The following is a 19,069-nucleotide window of genomic DNA, read 5'->3' as shown; positions in this document are numbered from 1 at the left end:
CATCACATCCAAGGAGGATAATCCTTTCAAGAAGGGATATTCTTGGGTTAGGAGTCACAAGGATAGAAGGGAGCAAAGGAATTTCCCTGCTTATAGTTTACCTGAAACACTTCTATGATTTTGGGGGGATACAATGCCCATGCCACTTAAACCTTGACTATTTTTTTTTTACCATCCACAGTATTGGTTGTTTTTTTAAACCCTTACCTTCCATCTTAGAATCAATACTGTGTATAGATTCCAAGGCAGAAGAGCAGTAAGAGCTAGGCAGTGGGGGTTAAGTGACTTGCCCAGGACCACACAACCAGGAAGTATCTGAGTTTAGATTTGAACCCAGGACCTCCCATCTCTAGGCCTGGTTCTGTATAAATGGAATTAGCTCATCCTCATTCATTGTTAGACTCTAGCCATCAGAAATAATGTCACCCCACCCAACTTAGTGGGGAGGGAAGATTAGTTACCCACACTTGACAATAAGTAACAAATCAAGAACAAGGGACTGCCCTTTGGGCAGTCCAAAACAGTGCCGAGGCTGCCATTTGGCCACTTGAAATTGAAGGTGGATGCAGGAAGTGATGAAAGATGCTATCTTTTAAATATGATGGTAACTTCCCGTGGAGGCAGTTGGTACTTTGAACTTGGTGTTGAAGGATCTCTGCTGAGACCTCAGGCAGCTTCCCACTGAATTGTCACATGGGTAAGTTAGGCTGACTTCCTTTCTCCTCCCTTGGCATTTCTGGAGGCTCTACCCTCAAGGAGGCCTCTCTTGCTTCTCTAATTGTAAAAGGCCTTGTGGCTAGTAGCTTTGTTTAATTAACCTCTGTGCTCCTTTGCTGGGACCTCTAAATTCTCATCCGGAGTTTCTCTCTCTCTCAATTTCCCTACCTTCAACCTTCCTAACTGTAAATAAACTTCCATAAAAGTCATCCTGACTTGGGTCTATTTTAAATTTGGAATCAAGCTAATCAGATTCCTGGAGACCATACCTTAAATATCTAGTTTCCCCTCTTACAGTTCTCAATGCACTGAGCCACCCAGCTGCTCCCAACCTTTACTTCTTAAGTTTGGCTCTAGTTTACTTTTCAAGACTTCTTTTACATTACTCACAGAATTAGTGGTAGAATTTCAGAATTGAAAGAGAGCTCAGTAGCCATCTAGTTCAACTTATACCCAAAAGAAATTCTCTGCTATTATACACTTGACATATGGTTATCTAGTCTCTCCCTGAAGGCTACTACCTCCTCAGGCAACCCATTACACTTTGGGATACTTCTAATTCTTAGATAGGATTGGTTGAGTTTTGTGATACATTATACTAGTTGATAAAAACACCTACTTTTACCTGTACTTAACTGCTGCTGACTATCAATTCTTTAACCAGCTTCCAAGGTGGTCAAGGGTTATATTCTAATAATAACTCATACATTAATAGAAACTCATATTCTCATTAATTATTCTATTAGTTCTGAACTCCCACTCCATTTTAGAAATTTAGAAAAAAAAATTTGTTGTTGTTGTCAAAAACAAATTTAGAAACAATTTTCCCCAAATTTTCTCTCCTCTCTCATTCTCTCACACAAACTCCTGTGAAGCAGCAGCTTTGGAAAATGCCTTATCGGGGAATCCCAAGTTAATGAGTTCTTGAATTTGAAAGCAAAATAAATGGATCACAGAAAGACAAGATTTCCAGATGTACTATGTCCCCATGTGGGGGAGAAAAAAAGACAGTTCAGATAGTCTCTACAGTATTTTATTTGAAAGTCAAAGGCAGTGACTACTGACAGAAAGGAGGTTGCTAGTTCAGCCCCTAAAGTATATGAACCTTCAGCAGGACTCTAAACTAGAGTGGCACGGAGTCTTGGAGAGATTGTGTAGAACTTTGGAAAAGTGAAGTCAATAGAATGACAGAAAGTTGTTCCCCAAGTAGAAGTAGAAAGTTTGATTCCCTTCTAGGGGGACTAATGGACTGTTTTAATGTTTTTTTTTTTCTTTATTCATTAGCCCATGTGACTCCGTGGCATCTGAGGCATTTTTTTTTAGGGTAAAATAAAAGTTGTTCCATATCATCTTGCTTGTGAAGTGTAATGTAGGGTGGCAGCAAAAGCCCTTGCTTTTGCAAACCAACTGTAACAGTTTGTCAGTTAGAAAGGTTTAGAATGTTGAACCAGCTTGGGGGCTAGGCTCACTGGAAAATGGTTAGAGTTAGGCTATAAATAGCCCTGAAGTTCCAACTGAAAGGCCTTTTGCCTTTGGGGCATTTTTGGGACCTGGTCTGTTCATTCTAGACCTTTCCCTGACCTCTCCATTACATCCTACTATTTTCCCTGGATTTCCCCATTGGGCCCTGGGAGGAAGGGTGGTTTGGTGGTTAGACAATATGGTTTTAGCTTCTGTAGGCAGAATTGTATAGACAAACTAAATCAAGCCATCCCCTTATCTAGTGATCTGATAAAGTACTTTTACCTCAGGGCAGTAAAACCTTCCCTGACTGAGAGAGGCCTACTCTCTCCTGTGTCCCTTCCCCAGCACCAGCTTTCTCCCTAGCAGCAGTTATAAAACCCTGAAACCCTTTTCCCTCTGCTTATCCCTGACATTAATAAATCCCCTTTGATATCTACACAAAAGCCTCTGGTGAATCATTGTACTTGATATTAGGGCAAAGGCTGAAGAGAAAAAGAATAACTTTACTTTTATTTCTTGAGGGAAAACCTGGGCATCCATTTTGGGCAGGAAGTAGCCAGCAGAGACTTCCTGCAGATTCAGTTTCACTGGCAGGGAGGAGCCTCTTGCCTCCTCCCTCAAGGGACCTGAGAAATTAACAAGAAAACCTTTCAGCCCGACCCATATTACTTCTTTTTTTTTTTTTTAAACCCTTGTACTTCGGTGTATTGTCTCATAGGTGGAAGATTGGTAAGGTGGGCAATGGGGGTCAAGTGACTTGCCCAGGGTCACACAGCTGGGAAGTGGCTGAGGCCGGGTTTGAACCTAGGACCTCCTGTCTCTAGGCCTGACTCTCACTCCACTGAGCTACCCAGCTGCCCCCCCGACCCATATTACTTCTGGCTGACTCAATTCTTCTGGTATCACAGAGATAGCCCCCTGCCTGAAGGACCCAGCCTATTTCCTCTCAGTATCTATCCTCTGTCTCTAGCCTCTGTGACTAGCCTGTTTGAGCAGCCCCTTCCTATATTCCCCAATTCATCCCTTACCTTCCCATATTCATTCTTTAACTTAGCCATCCCCATTTATTCCTCCACATATCAATATTGCCTTTTATTTCATTATAGAAAGGACATTCTTACTCACTTTTCCCCAAATGTAGGTAGATTCGACCTAGACATAAGCTATTCCTGGACAAAGGGGAAGAATGTTAACCTTTTAACTTCTGTTTAGCTAGGAACTTAAAGCTTTTCAATAAGGCCACAATACTTTTCAACAAGAAATCACAAGGATCACAAAAGGAGTCAAAAGAAGAGTCTCAGATTTTTATCTATTCTCTTATTGGCTTCCCACACATTTATTCTATTAGTATTGAAGGCACAAAGATATGATACAGACTCAGTTCTCAAGGAGATTATGATATAAAAGGAAGTAAGAAATGTGAAGTTTTAAAAAATATAAGTAGTAAAGCATTAGAAATTTTTTCCAAGTTGGGAAATTTCCACTTCTCCCCACTTTGATACATTTTTATCTTTTAATTTCAGAACATTATCCAGTATAGTAAATTTGGCCTTTCATCACCATCTAATGGTGAAAGCAGATAACTGCATCACTGAAACTGTCAAAGATGGACTAATGAAGGCTCACTTTATTATCATTTTCCTTGCAGGAGATATAGCATAATATCCTGCAAAGAGCTGTTCTGATTATAAATTGTTGTAGTGCCATGTTTATATCTTCACTGGATTAAGGTATTTGGTAGTTAATCTAGTTTCTTACCTTATCGAGAAGATGGAGGGCATCCAACAAGAGCACCTTAAGCTTTTAGTCTGTCCCTCTTCTCTGTACTATCACTTTCTCTCTTCATCCAACTGAACAGAGAAGAAATATTCCTGCTACTTCCTAGGACCAATGCTTTTGCCCGTGTCCTTGAGACCATTCTTTTCTGCCTTTCCAAAATCTTTCTCTGTCCAGCATTCCCTTTCTCTCATTTCTCACCTGGCTGTACTACTTTGGGGCTTCTCTAACTGACTTCCCTACCATGCTCCAGGAAGCTCGTTACTCAGATAACCTTGTTCCGTAAGATCTCTTTGCCACTCTCTAGTGGGAGGATGGGGCCATGAACTCCAGACACACTTTTAAGGAGAGAGCTCAGCTCAGACATCTCTGTTTATCACCTGGCTGCACTGTGGGACATCTATTTTTTGGTCTGGATTTATGATTTCATTGGTGAATAGAACATCTGATTCCTTGAAGGAACTCCTAGTGAGGAAACTCCCTCTACCAGTGATGATCAGCAATTCTTTGGCAATTTATAATCTTGTCCAGTTGCCTGTGACAGTGAGAGGTTAAGTGACTGCCCAGACCAATACAGCCAATATATGTCACAGGTTCTAAGGCTGGTTCTCTATCAACTTAAAAAAACAAACCAAACTATTTTCTGTCTTAGAATGGATATTAAGTATCAGTTCCAAGGCAGAAGAGTATTAAGGAAGAGGCAATTAGGGTTAAGTGACTTGCCAACAGGTACCTGAGGCTAGATTTGAACTCAGGATCTCCAGTTTCCAGGCCTAATTCTCTATTTATTGAACCAATTTGCAATATATTATCTCAATCAAGTTCGTAAGTAGTTCATTATATCAGTTCTATTTACATTTTTGCCTTTTTAAATTCTTGTTCAAGTTCTCATCATTGATCAGAATATACATTTTAAAAGGAAATAATAGTTTATCCTTTAATACCTTTAACTTCTTGAATCATCATTAGAGATAGATTGCCTTTGCTTTATCAGTAAAGGTTAATATTAGTTATTCTGAAGCTTAATACTGATCTCTTTTTTGTAGTCACTCCATGGATTCCTTTGGAACACCTAAATCAGAAGATGACCAGTCAGTAGTCAGCAGAATGCAAAAGAAATACTGGAAAACCAAGCAAGTCCTAATCAAAGCAACAGGAAAAAAAGAAGATGAGCATGTGGTAGCCTCTGATGCAGAGTTGGATGCCAAACTAGAGGTAAAGTTAGGAATTCCATGAGTACAGAGGCATTGAACTAGTAAGAAATTTGAAACAAGGGCGACCCCAAAGCAGGATGTATTATCTTATAGTGTGAATACAGATTAGGTAATTGAGATTTATCTGTAAAGTTCTAGATTTGATGTGTGGAAGTTTGACTACTAATCCTATTCTACTTCCATGCAGACAGCAATTATTTTGTTAATTCTCTTAATGAGTGATCAAGTTCAGGCATCAGGAGAACAGAGAAACTGAATTTCAAAGGATTCCACCTGATGAATCAATGATTCATAATAGCCATAAACATTTAAATGCTATTAACATAATTATCTGTAAAGATCAAAGAAAGAGAATTTAGAATTTAAAGAGAATTAGAAAGATATTGTTATAGTAATGAGAACTTTCTTAAACTTAGCTTAATAAAAACCAAAATGTGACTTTTTCAGTATTTCTCTCTGAAACTTGTGTTTCTTGTCCAGAAAATCCAAGAGTGAGATAAAAGATTTTGTTGATAGCTACTGTAACATGTAATTTAAGATTATACATGTTACACTACAAAAAAGAGTGCATACTTTCACCTCAGTTATATATCACAACATCCTCAGTGACCTGATATAGTAATTCTTATTTAGGGAAATTAATGGTATGAAAAGTACTAACTAGAAAACAATACTAAAGTAACTGGTAGTTATTATTGCAATATGTTGTAAAATTTTTATAGCATTATCATCTCCCTAATTATATTTTGCTTTGTGTTCCTGGAACATTAATCATCTATGCCTTGAAGGGAAGTCAGGTTAGAACTAAAATTTATTTATGAATAACTATATATTTTTTGTTTATCAAGCTTTGATTATTGTTTAGTGTGATTTGAATGAAGTTGCCATTGTATTGCTAAGAAGGAAAACTCACCATACTCAATTGCTTATTTTTATATATTTGTTACTCTAGGAAGTAAAACTAGAACTTGTTTTTGTCATAATGGAGGAAAATTGATGTAAGCTAAAGAAAAAATATCCAGTTGTAAAATATTCTCTGCCTGATATTTCGTATCTTTTTAATAGTTCTTTAAACTGATATACAAACAAAATTTATTTTTCAAGGTTTTTCACTCTATTCAAGAGACGTGTACTGAGCTTCTGAAGATTATTGAGAAATATCAGCAAAGACTCAATGGTATGCGATCATAGACATTTATATTATGCTGCTTAAATTCTCTTTTTATAAATATTTTAAAATTTAATTTGAATATTAAAGGATATGCCTAATTTATTAAAGGAAATTTTAATGGTTTTAGGTAATGAAAGAATCCCATTCTTTTAAAAAAATGTGACTGATTGATATTAAGATTATTGCTCTCCTGATTCATACTGTAACAGCATAGTGTTAATGTACTCCATATATGTTATCTATTAAATATGTAGTTCAAGATTCTCATTCCCTGGGTAAATATCATTTCACAGTGTATAATCCAGTTTGGGGAACCCATAGGTTTTCCACAATTGATGTCATGGAAGCTTGAAATGGATTGAATCCTACTTATATGGTTAGAGAGGAAAAAAAATTCCCTCTGATATAACTCCACTCAAAATAGAAATCAGAAATTTCTGGTCTGAGAGAATTCATGGCATGCAATGGATCTTTAAAGAGACAAATTTTAACATTTCTTCTGATTGATAGAAATGAAATTTTGAAGGAAACCTGAATACATTTTCTTTTTCCTTCATAGAAATACCTTAAGTTTTTCTCCATATATATCCCATTTTTTTCTGATTTTTAGTATACTTTTCCATACTTTCTCTTTAACTCAAGTAGTTACTTAGTTTTAAAAAATCATTAATAATTTTAGATCCACTAAATTCCTATGTTAATCCTCCTCATTTAATCAGTCAGTAAGCATTTATTAAGTTCCTACTTTGTTCCAAGTATTTTCTAGGCATTGGGTGTATAAAACCAAAAGTGACACAGCCCATAGCGTCAAGGAGCTTATGTTCTGATGGTAGATTGTGACAACATGTACACATACAAATATAGACAATATATGTAAAATGGCTATATGGTAGTTTTGGGAAGTAGGACACCATCAGTTGGGAGGCTTCATGAAAAAGTTGGTATATGAACTGAGTTTTGAAGGAAACCAGGAAGACCAAGAGGCAGAGGTAAGAAGGGAGAGCATTGAAGAACTATGTGACAGCCAGATCAGAGGCACAAAAATTGGAGGGGGTGGGGTGCGGTGTGGTGGAAGAGAGAGGTAAGGGAGAAAAAAAGAGAGAGAGAGAGAGAGAGAGAGAGAGTGAGTGTAGATAATGGGTAAAGAAGGCTGAGAAGGCAGAGCAAGCATTAATATAAATATTTAAGGTTGGTAAAGCACTTTTACATATCATCTTGTTTGGTCTTCTTACATCTGTGGAGTAGTTGCTATTGTCTCCATTTTATAGATGAGGAAATTGAGAGTGATTAAGTGACACTTTTCCAGGGCCACATAGCTGGAAAGTAGGAATAGACTGGGTTGAGGAGAGTGTTAAATGATAGCGTTTATCTTTGATATTAGAGGTAAGAGTAGCTACTTGAATTTAATGATTAAGGGTGGGGGAGAATAAGTCACTTTGGCAACTGTGTGGAGAATGGATTGGAGTAGGGAAACACAAGGGGAAGTGATCAGTTAAGGGACTCCTCCAGAGTCAGAGATGATGAGGATCTGAATTAGGGCATTGAGTAGTAATGTGAGTGGATAGAAGGGGTTGCATGCAAGAGATTTAATAGAGATTGAAATGGCAAGGTTTGGCATGAAAATGAGGAGTCAAAACTTATTTTGTGAACCTAGGTGACTGAAAAGATGGGGAACCCATGACAGAAATGGGATAGTTCAGAAGAGAGTTGAAGGGATAATAAAATATGCTTTGGATAGGTGGAGATATATATTTGGAGATGTCCAGTCAGCATTTGGGGATGTAGGACTAGAATTCAGGAGAGGTACCAGGGCTGGATATGTAGTTCTGGGAGTCCTCAGTATAGACCTATGGTTCCCAAACTTTTTTGGCCTACTGCCCCCTTTCCAGAAAAAATATTACTTAGCCCCTTGGAAATTACTTTTTAAAAAAATTTAATAGCAATTAATAGGAAAGATAAATGCACCTGTGGCCATCACCACCTCCCTGGATCGCTGCAGCACCCACCAAGGGGCAGTGGTGCCCACTTTGGGAATCACTGGTATAGAGATAATCGAGTTCACAGAATTGATAAAATTACCAAGTAGAAGAGTGTCAAGAGAAGAGAAGAGTGTTCAGGGAAGAGCTCAGTTACTGGATGACATTTATGGTTATCTGTCATAGGAGACAGAACCAATCTGACTGATAGGAAGAGTGCCCTAGGAGAAGAGAGGAGGGTCAACAGAGGGAAATGCAGCAGAGATGTCAAGAAAGTTGAAGACTAGGAAAGGTCATTAAATGGGCAATAAAGAGATCTTTCAGGAACAGATTCAGTTGAATGATAAGACCTGAAGCCAGATAACACAGAGAGAATGTTATGCATTAGAAGAGAATGGGAGGAGAGAGGAAGGTAGTTTGTGGAGATGGACAGATCTATCTAGTGAGGGGGATTTGGGTATGTTTGAAGAGAGCAGGGGAGGAATTCATAGAAGATGATTAAAGAGAAAGGGGATGATTGTGGGAGGAATCTGTTGCACTTCTCTTAAACTCCTCAGTCTTTCAAAGATCAAAGCTCAGCCATAACAATTGCCAGTTCTTTTAGTTTGTTGTTGTAATATTTAGAAATTTTGTAGGTTTTAGCACCAGAATCTCAAGTGAGTTTGAATGCACAGGAGGAATTGTACTTTGGAGAGCTAGGGTCAGACTGTGAGTGCAGAATATCAGTGAAGAAATTGTTCTTTAGGAACCCAAGCTAACAAAGTCATTTTTCTAAGATGCAGTGATTCATGATGTATCTCTGGGTGGTTGTGTAAAGGTTTCTTGTTTTATATCATATCATTGTAGATAAATCTGTATTTTAGTTTTAGTTTTATATGCAATGGAATAAAATAATTGTGTTAATTGGTAATTTTTACTTTCCTAGCTATATCTGAGGAAGAAAATGAACTTGGACTCTTTTTAAAGTTTCAAGCAGAACGGGATATAACTCAAGCTGGCAAAATGATGGATGCCACTGGCAAGACACTCTGTTCTTCAGCCAACCAAAGGTTTTTTAAAATCAGTGTTTGCTCAATCTTTATCATATTTGATATACTTATATTTTAAGACACATAATACAAGTATATTAGGGAAATTATGTAGTAGCTTATAAATGTTTTATAAACATTCTATAATATTATTATTGCCTTTAAAATAATTATTTTGAAAAACATTGAAATCATTAGTATCTTGTTCTCTATAAAAAGAATTTGGTACTGAATTTAAGTTTTTGAGGGGATTTTATGTAATCAAGACATAGATATCATGTTAATATTTTAATAGTCTGCCTTGCCCAATTAAATATGTGATTATTTACTTTACTATATACATTTACATGTAATTATTTATGAAACTTTGTAATTTTCTTCTTTAACTTACCTTTAAATGTAGAAATATTTTCTTTTTAAGCCACAATTCACTTTATCACATTATACTTTTTGAGTATAAAAGAAGCTAAGAAGTCTCTTATACTTCATTTACTTAGAGTAGCCAAAATTCCTTGACTTTTTAAGAGGAAGAATAAAAGCAGTCCTAGTTAAAGGTAGGAGTAATATTTCATTGTGACTATGCAGTTCAAGAAACCTTAAGTCAAAAGGATATATGGGAAAGCCCTTTGCCAAGAGCACCAGTTCCAGCAGATGGTCTGAGAGAGTGGGGAAAGAATTGAATTCGAAGTCAGAAAACCAGGGTTCATATTCCACTCTACTGTATACTAATTCAGTGACCTTGGGCAACTCATTGACTGCTCAAGACTTCAGTTTTCTCATTTGTAAAATGGAGAATTGGATTGGTTGATTGCTAGAGTATCTTCTTACTCCAGATCCTATGGTTCTGTGTTTAAAAAAAAAATTTTTTTTGATTCAATATGTTGATATATAAACAAACTCTTTTTAATTTATTTATCTATTTATTTTTATTTTTTAGAAAAATTTTCCATGGTTACATGATTCATGCTCTTACTTTCCTCTTCACCCCCTCCAAGCTCCCCCACCCCACCAGCTGATGCCCATTTCCTCTGGTTTTAACATGTGTCATTGATCAAGACCTATTTCCATATTGGTGCAGTAGTTTCAAGTCTACATCCCCAATCATGTTCACATCAACCCATGCGTTCAAGCAGTTGTTTTTCTTCTGTGTTTCCCTTCTGTAGTTCTTCCTCTGAATGTGGGTAGTGTTCTTTTCCATAAATCCCTCAGAATTGTCCTGGGTCATTGCATTGCTGCTGGTACAGAAGTCCATTACATTTGATTTTACCACAGTGTATCAGTCTCTGTATATACAATGTTCTTCTGGCTCTGCTCCTTTCGCTCTGCATCATTTCCTGGAGGTCTTTCCAATTCACATGGAATTCCTCCAGTTTATTATTCCTTTGAGCACAATAGTATTCCATCACCAGCAGATACCACAATTTGTTCAGCCATTCCCCAATTGAAGGGCATACCCTCATTTTCCAGATTTTTGAAAAAAAATTTAATAAGGAGGAAGAGATCAGTGGTGACATGCATTGTACAATGCTGAAAAATGGAAGTTTACTTTGATTTACTTCTTTACATCTTCAGTTTCTTAGAAAATTCTGTTTGAGGATTTTATCTACCCTTTCAAATTCAGGTTATGTATGTATATGAATGAAAGGTTTTTGTTTTGGAAAGAGTGTATACTTTGTACAAGTGGTATTTGTTTCAGACACTTAAGAGGTACATTTATTGTAGTTATTATCTAAATAGTGTGGTTGACTTATATAGTATTACAGAAATGCTATACTTTAAAAATAAGGGGTGGTAAAAATGGAGCTGTAGACAGCTTCTCATTTATCAAACCAGTAAATGTCAAAATTCTTTTTTTAACTTGCTTATTTTAGCCTTTTGGTATATTGATTTCCTATTAATATATCTATTATGCCATTAGACATTTTATAATTGCTACAATTAATCAAGTGATTTTTTGTAGATAATACAAATTTGACAAATTTTAAATAGTGTTCTACATATGTAAAGAAAAATAATCACTCATATTTAATTGCAAGTTCTCCAAAATGGTCTTGGAGATGGAAATGTTTATTAGTGTTGATTTAGTCTCCTAGGTTTTCAGTTTTTATTTCATATATTCCCTGTGAATCTAATTATTTTTACATTAGATTAGCCCTATGTACTCCTTTGTCTCGTCTTGAGCAAGAAGTAGCAACTTTTAGTCAGAGGGCCGTATCTGATACCTTGATGACAATCAATCGAATGGAGCAGGCCCGCATAGAATACAGAGGGGCTTTGCTTTGGATGAAAGATGTATCCCAAGAACTAGACCCAGACACGTCTAAACAAATGGAAAAATTCAGAAAAGTAAGAAAATCTTTTTCTTTTATTGGTATATACCTTAAACCACAATTAATTTGATTAACTGTATTTAAAACATTGTATTTTAATAAAAATGTTTTATGCTATATGGTACTTTTTTAAGAGCCTTTAAGGGAGAGACAATACATTTATATTTGTTTTTATTACACTTCTGTTCTATTAATCTCTTTGAAATGAAAAATATGCTTCATTATTTGTATTTTGGTGGGGGAACTTATGGTTTCTTTGTTAAAGAATGCTTTATTTCTGAAAAAGTTTTTAAAACTTCAGAATAAATAAATCTGAAGCAGTTATTAACATAAGAAAAAGATGAAAAGACTATAATAATCTTACCCCATCATACTCTTTAGCCTTTTGAATGACTTTCCATGAAATTTTATATTAAGCCTCAGATATATTACTATATTTAAACTTCCCTTCATACCATTTGAGTGTATTGCTTATGAATTATAAAATGTTTACTAATGCTACATAAAAGTGTCATCTATTCTCTGAAGTTTCCCTCCTAAATCCAATATATAATACCTTACCTCCACAGCAACTTTTGGCTTCTATTCCCCTTTCTATAGTTCTTAATGTTGTATATTACTATTGTGTATTTTATACAGTCCTTTGTTATTTGGCACAAATATTTAGCAGATAGTAAATAAGATACTGTTGAAAAGAAATAGTATGTAACAGAATGAAAACAGATAGCTAGATTGATTGATTTGTGTCTGTGTGATTATATATCCTGTGATTTCTCTACAACTGACTTCATCGTTAGTCATAGACATTATATGTAATATATTTATAATGTATTATATATAATTTATATAAACTATGTAATAATATATAATAATAGAAGTCTACAGTTCCTTTTCACAGCAACCTGTGTATTATCTGCAAAGTGTTTTAAGTCATTAAAGCAATGTATAAGCGAATATATGTATAAACAAATATATCACTTTGTGTTCCATTATTGGCAATAATAATATAGACTTTTTATGATTATTAGGTGCAGATGCAAGTGAGAAATACCAAAACTTCTTTTGACAAGTTAAAGATGGATGTTTGTCAAAAGGTGGATTTACTCGGAGCTAGTCGCTGCAATTTGTTATCCCATTCACTTACTACCTACCAGGTACCCACTTCCATAGTCAGCATGTCCTTGAAGTAAAGGGTGTGGTGAGATTTCTTTAAAAAAAAGTAAATAAGGGGCAGCTGGGTAGCTAATTGAGAGTCAGGCCTAGAGACAGGAGGTCATAGGTTCAAATGCGGCCTCAGACACTTCCCAGCTGTGTGACCCTGGGCAAGTCACTTGACCCCCATGGCCCACCCATACCACTCTTCCACCAAGGAGCCAATACACAGAAGTTAAGGGTTTAAAAAAAAAAAGTAAATAAACTGAAAAGAATTCTTTTAACTTTGCTGTGTTTGGCTTGCTATTAGACTTTGGCATAGCTGTTCAAGCCTAAAACAAAACACTTTTTTCTTCTTCTGTAGAATGAAGCCAACTTTTTGTTACTCAGCACAGTGGACTACAAGTTTTAGTAAGGATTACCCAAAGCCAGAACATAAGTAGCACAATATGAAATTAGTCGCCAATAACTAACATTCATTAAAATTTCCATTTAGGACTGTAGGGAAAATTGCAATTCTACAGAAAAAGCATAGCAAACTAGTGGAAAGGAATCCTTTTCTAGCCCTGAGGAACACACATAATTCCATGTGCTGCTGAGTCCCTCAGGAATCCATATCAGGTTTTAACAGATTAGAGCTTATCTCTTTTCTGTCTAATATACCAAAAAGAACCAAAAAAGAGGGGACAAATGAAATGAAGAGAGGAGTAAAGAGCCGGAGTAATCCATTTCTAAGTAATTAGCTGAGTTTTGACTGGTGAACAGATAACTTTTTTAAAAGGGCTTGTTTCTGTGTGTGACATTTCTCACACTGACTAGTTATAAGAATATGCTTGCATAATAACTTAATAATTATAGAGGGGCAGAGTAAAGGCAGGGACTCTCTAGCACTATTCTAAGTTCCCCTCCAAAAAATAGTAAAATAACACCTCAAAATAAATTCTGAAGCAGCAGAATCATCTAAAGGATGGTGCGAAATAGTTTTCTAGCCCACCCAAGACAACTTAGAATGTTGGCAGGCAGGGTTTGTCTCATTGGGGTGAGAGTGGAGTGCAATCCAGCCACAGGCAATGCCAGCACAGGCTGTGCCCTAGCAGGCAATCAACAGGCTTTGGGAGTGACTGAATCTCTATTGTGGTAGCTTTTGGAGCTCTCAGTTCACAGAGATTAAGAGGGTCAGAAAACTAGTCAGAAGTAAATTACAGAAGACATTTGCTGGCACTGGGTGAAGGACTCTGTTTCACTGCCCATAGAGGTTCTGGGTTTGCAGACCCAAGGTAAGCAGGAACGCTAGTAGGAGTGGGGACCATGGACACCATTCCAAGGCAGAAAAGAGTGCCTATTGTCATTCACAGACCCAATCACAGGCCAGGAAAGCAGTGACCACACCTCTCCTTAGATCATACTTTCTTGGAGGAACTGAAAACTTACAGACTCCCCCCTTCCCCCAAACTAGTTCTGAAAACAGCAGCATGAAAAACATGAAGTTTAGGGCAGCTGGGTAGCTCAGTGGAGTGAGAGTCAGGCTTAGAGACAGGAGGTCCTAGGTTCAAACCCAGCCTCAGCCACTTCCCAGCTGTGTGACCCTGGGCAAGTCACTTGACCCCCATTGCCCACCCTTACCAATCTTCCACCTATGAGACAATACACCGAAGAACAAGGGTTTAAAAAAAAACCAAAAAAAAAAAAACAAACCATGAAGTTTGGAACAGTGCCCCTTTAGCCTGGGAATAGAGCCAAACTTTAACATAAAGGTAAAAGTCAAGAAATAGATTGAGCAAAAAATAAGCATAGAAAGTTACTATAGTGACAGATAAAATCAAAGTATAAACTCAGAAGAGGGCAGCAGTATCAAAATTGCTACATGCAAAGATAAAATGTGAATTGGACCCAGGCTCAAAAAGAATTCCTACAAGAGCCCAAAAAGGATTTTAAAAATAAAGTAAGAGAGAGAGAGAGGAAAAATTGGGAAAAGAAATGTCTCCAATAGAAAAACGAAAACAACAAAATTGATCCAGGAAAGATAATATATATTGGACTACCTGAAAGCCATGAGCATAAAAATCATATTTCAAGAAATTATTAAGAAAAAATTTCCTACTGTTCTAGATCCAGAGGGTAAATTAGAAATTGAAAGAATCCATTGATTACCTCCTGAAGAAGATTCTAAAATTAAAAGTTGCAAGAATATTAAATTACATAGCTCCCATATGAAAGAGAAAATGCTGCAAGCAGCCAGAAAGAAACAATTTTTAAAAAATTTTATTTTGGGGCAGCTGGGTAGCTCAGTGGATTGAGAGTTGGCCCTGGAGACGGGAGGTCCTGGGTTCAAAGCCGGCCTCAGACACTTCCCAGTTGTGTGACCCTGGGCAAGTCACTTGACCCCCATTGCCCACCCTTACCATCCTTCCATCTATGAGCCAATACACAGAAGTTAAGGGTTAAAAAAAAAAACAAAAACAAAAACAAACAACCAAAAAAAATTATTTTATTTTATTTTATTTTTTATTTTTTTCCATGGTTCCATGATTCATGTTATCCCCCTCTCTTCATCTCTCTCTCCTCCCAGAGTTGACAAGCAATTCCACTAGGTTATACATGTATTATCACTCAAAATCTATAATCTTCTTTACATTAAATTAATGTAAAATAAATAATTTTGCACAAAGTTATTGTAGCCAAGATTAGAAGGAAAGCAGAAGATCCAACCACTCTGGAGGGCAATTTGAACCTTTGCTCAAAGGGCTATAAAACTAGCCATACCCTTTGATCCAGCAATATCATACTAGGTCTATATCCTAAAGAGTCTAAAGAATGGGGCAGAGAACCTATTTGTACAAAAATATTTATAGCAGCTCTTTTTTGTGATGGTAAAGAATTAGAAATTGAGAGGATGTCCATCAATTGGGGAATGGCTAAACAAGGGGTATATGATTGTAATGGTATACTAATGTGCTATAAGGATGATAAGAAGGCTGTTTTTAGAAAAACCTGGAAAAGCCTAGATGAATTGACACAAAGTAAAGTGAACAGAACCAGAACATTGTACATAGTAACAGCAGTATTGAATAATGATCAGTTGTGAATGAATGACTTAGCTATTCTCAGCAATACAGTGATCCAAGGCAATTTCAAAGAACTTATGATGAAAAATGCTAATCACCTCCAGAGAAAGTACTGGAGTCTGAATGTAGATTAAAGCACACTTTTTAAAAACTTAATTAATTTTTCTTGGATTTTTTTTGTCTTGTGTTTTCTTTCACAACTTGACTAATATGGAAATGTTTTTTATAACTGCACATTTATAATTTATATCAAATTGCTTTCCTTCTCAATGGGAGTGGAGGGTAGGATAGAAGTAGAATTTGGAACTCAAAATTTTACAAAATGAATATAAAAACTATTTTTACATGTTATTGGGAAAATATTAAAAGGGCTAAAAATAATTATACATGTGTTCCTTATCTTTATAGATTTATGATTTTAGTGATTCTTTTATTCATTTCTTGGAAGAAGTTCTAATCTATCATTTTTCTTTCTCTTTTTTGTTATGTATAATTAATTTTTAGGAAGCTTTTGAGCAGCTATTTCTATAGTACACATACAAAGAATTTAATTACTTCCTTTTTGAATTGGTTTATTTATTTCCAAAATCTGGAGGGACTAAATCACATTTTCTTGGAATTGTTCATCCACTCCCTTAGTGAGGAAAATAATACTAACACAATGTATAGACAAAATATAGCTATAATATCCTCTTACCTTTTCCTTCAGAGAACACTGCTTGGATTCTGGGAGAAAACAGCTCGAATGATGGCCAGAATCCATGAAGAATTTACAGGCTTCCGTCCATATGATTTTGTTGCACTAAAGGTGAAGTTTTCTCAATGTTATTTTATTTTATATAGTTTGTTTATATTATATTATATAGTTTGGGGGAGAAATATTGAACTGTTTCCCCTTGGGCCTTTTTTTCCTTCTGTGCTACACTAGAGCTCCTATGGTTACACTTGCCAATAGGGCAAACCAAATACATCTGAGTGCCACTTGAGGGCCAGTGTTATGACTAGACAAAAGAGGAACAAAGGAAGGGAATGAAGACAGTTACTAAGAAAGTGTGAAAGAAGAAAAAGTAGGAAGGAAAAAAGAAAAAAAATGCTATAATGGTATCTTACCAAGCTTCTTTTAGATTTAAAAAGAAAATTCCTTCCCATATATTGTACTTCTGATATATTACATGGCATTCTTTTAGGATTTCTTTGAAAAGTAGGTGCAAACTATATAATTTGCTTAACAAATTTTAATTCTGTAACATTAAGTAATTCATGTTTGCATATTAAAGACTGGTACATAACAGAGGAGTCTGTGTTTATGTGTCTTTATTCAGTATTCATGAATCATCTGTTATATGCTCTGTATTTCACACTAGAGGAGATATTAATAAGACCTGAACCCTATTCTCAAAGAGCTTACAGTCTAATGTAGGAATGGAGAAGGAAGGAAGAAGAGCATACACATAAATAAGTATAATATAAACTGAAATGTTAAGTGTATAAAAGAATTGCCAACTATTATATCAAGCATCCTTAAATATTCCATGCCTCTGCAATCTTACTTGTATTCCCTCCGTATCTTCTTTTCTTGCACATTTCTTGTCCACATTCTCTCATAGATCCTTCAGAGAAGATCTATGTAATATGATGAAAAGTTTCCTCTAGATTAAAATTTTTTTAAATATTTCATGGGTCTTATCCAGTATTTGAGCTCTCCTTGCATTGCACAGTAGGCACTTAAAAGTTCATTGGATGGTGGTGGTGGATGCATCTGTTATTCTTCACTCTTACTACATGACATTCTAATCTCCTTTTCCAATCATACATTACTTAAATAATATTTCTTATACATAAGGAGAAATATGCTGCAACCTACTTATGTCTCCTGGTAACCATTATTCATCAGAGAGTGTGGTATTACAAGGTATAGCATTCTCAGGAGTACATTTTTATTAATGAAATGACCTTTTGCTTGGGGATTATCTTGGGACTGTTTAAAAACAACAACAAAAAACACTGCGAGGTTTCCTAAATACAATCCAATTTATACTCTTCCCTTAATTCAATTCTGTGCTGGACAATTCATTAGCCATTGGCAGTATTTGTCCCAAATATTTATATTAATAAAGTTGACTCATGTTACAACTTCAGTATCACGTCAGAGTCTGAACACTAAGCATTTAGTTCATTAGTTTTATCTGTATGAATGTTAGTCAAATCTTTTTTTAAAAAAATCATTGGATAGGCCTTGTCCAATAATCCATATTTTCTGCATTTTTTCATTGAAGGATACAAAAGCAAGCAAAAGACAGCACCTGACTTCAAGGAGCTTACAATCTAATGAGGGGAACAACATGTAAACAAATATATACAAAGCAAGCTATGTATAAGATAAATAGGAAATAATTAACAGAGGGAAGACACTAGCATTAAGAGGAGTTAGAGGAGGCTTCCAGTAAAAAACAAAATTTTATATGGGACTTAAAGAAAATCAAGGAGGTCAGTATTCAGAGCAGAGGAGAGAGAATATTCCAGGCATGGGGGAACAGCCAGAGAGAATTCCCGGAGCCAAGAGATGGAGGGTCTTGTTCAGTGTCCTGGGATTGAAGAGTATATGTTAGGGAGTAATATGAGAAGACTAGGAAGGTAAGAGGAGGATAGATTGTGAAGGGCTTTAAATGCCAAACACAGCATTTTGTATTGCATTCTAGAGAGAGTAGGGAGCCATTGTAGTTTGTTGAATAGGGGATGACATGGTCAGATCTGCTTTTAGGAAACATCACTAGTGGCTGAATAGAAAACGGATTGGAGTGAGAAGAAACTTAAGGCAGGTTGACTACCAGCAGGCTGTTGTAATAATCCAGGCATAAAGTAATGAAGGCCTGAACTCTTATTATAGTGGCAGTGTCAGAGGAGAGAAGGGGCATTATTGAGTTACAAAGATAAAACTGACAGGCATCGGCAAGGCGAGAGGGTTGGAGGGTGAGAAAGTGTGAAGAATTCAGGATGACCTCTGAACTGAAAGGAGAGTATTGTCCTCTACAGTAATAGGGAAGGCAGGAGCAGGGAAGATAATGAGTTCTGTTTTAGAAATATTGGATTTAAGATGCCTACTAGATGGACATCTAGTTTGAGATTCTGAATGACACTTGGAGGTGAGAGATTTGAGATCAGCAGAGAGTTAGATG

General features: G+C 36.1%; 1 protein-coding gene across 2 annotated transcripts in view; it reads left to right on the top strand.

Annotated features, from left to right (window-relative positions):
• The first annotated feature begins 5,010 nt into the window (after positions 1-5,010).
• Positions 5,011-19,069, top strand: part of ICA1L (islet cell autoantigen 1 like) — a 43,871-nt gene continuing 29,812 nt past the window's right edge. For both annotated transcript variants that reach the window (XM_044667470.1, XM_044667472.1), the window contains exons 1-6: positions 5,011-5,172; positions 6,276-6,348; positions 9,244-9,367; positions 11,494-11,692; positions 12,705-12,830; positions 16,603-16,701. In XM_044667470.1, the coding sequence (XP_044523405.1) occupies positions 5,011-5,172; positions 6,276-6,348; positions 9,244-9,367; positions 11,494-11,692; positions 12,705-12,830; positions 16,603-16,701 (783 nt within the window). The remainder of the gene's footprint in view (positions 5,173-6,275; positions 6,349-9,243; positions 9,368-11,493; positions 11,693-12,704; positions 12,831-16,602; positions 16,702-19,069) is intronic.

This window comes from Gracilinanus agilis, chromosome 3, assembly GCF_016433145.1.
Source record: "Gracilinanus agilis isolate LMUSP501 chromosome 3, AgileGrace, whole genome shotgun sequence".
Classification (NCBI taxonomy): Eukaryota; Metazoa; Chordata; class Mammalia; order Didelphimorphia; family Didelphidae; genus Gracilinanus; species Gracilinanus agilis.
This window is presented reverse-complemented; position numbering and strand designations above follow the sequence as displayed.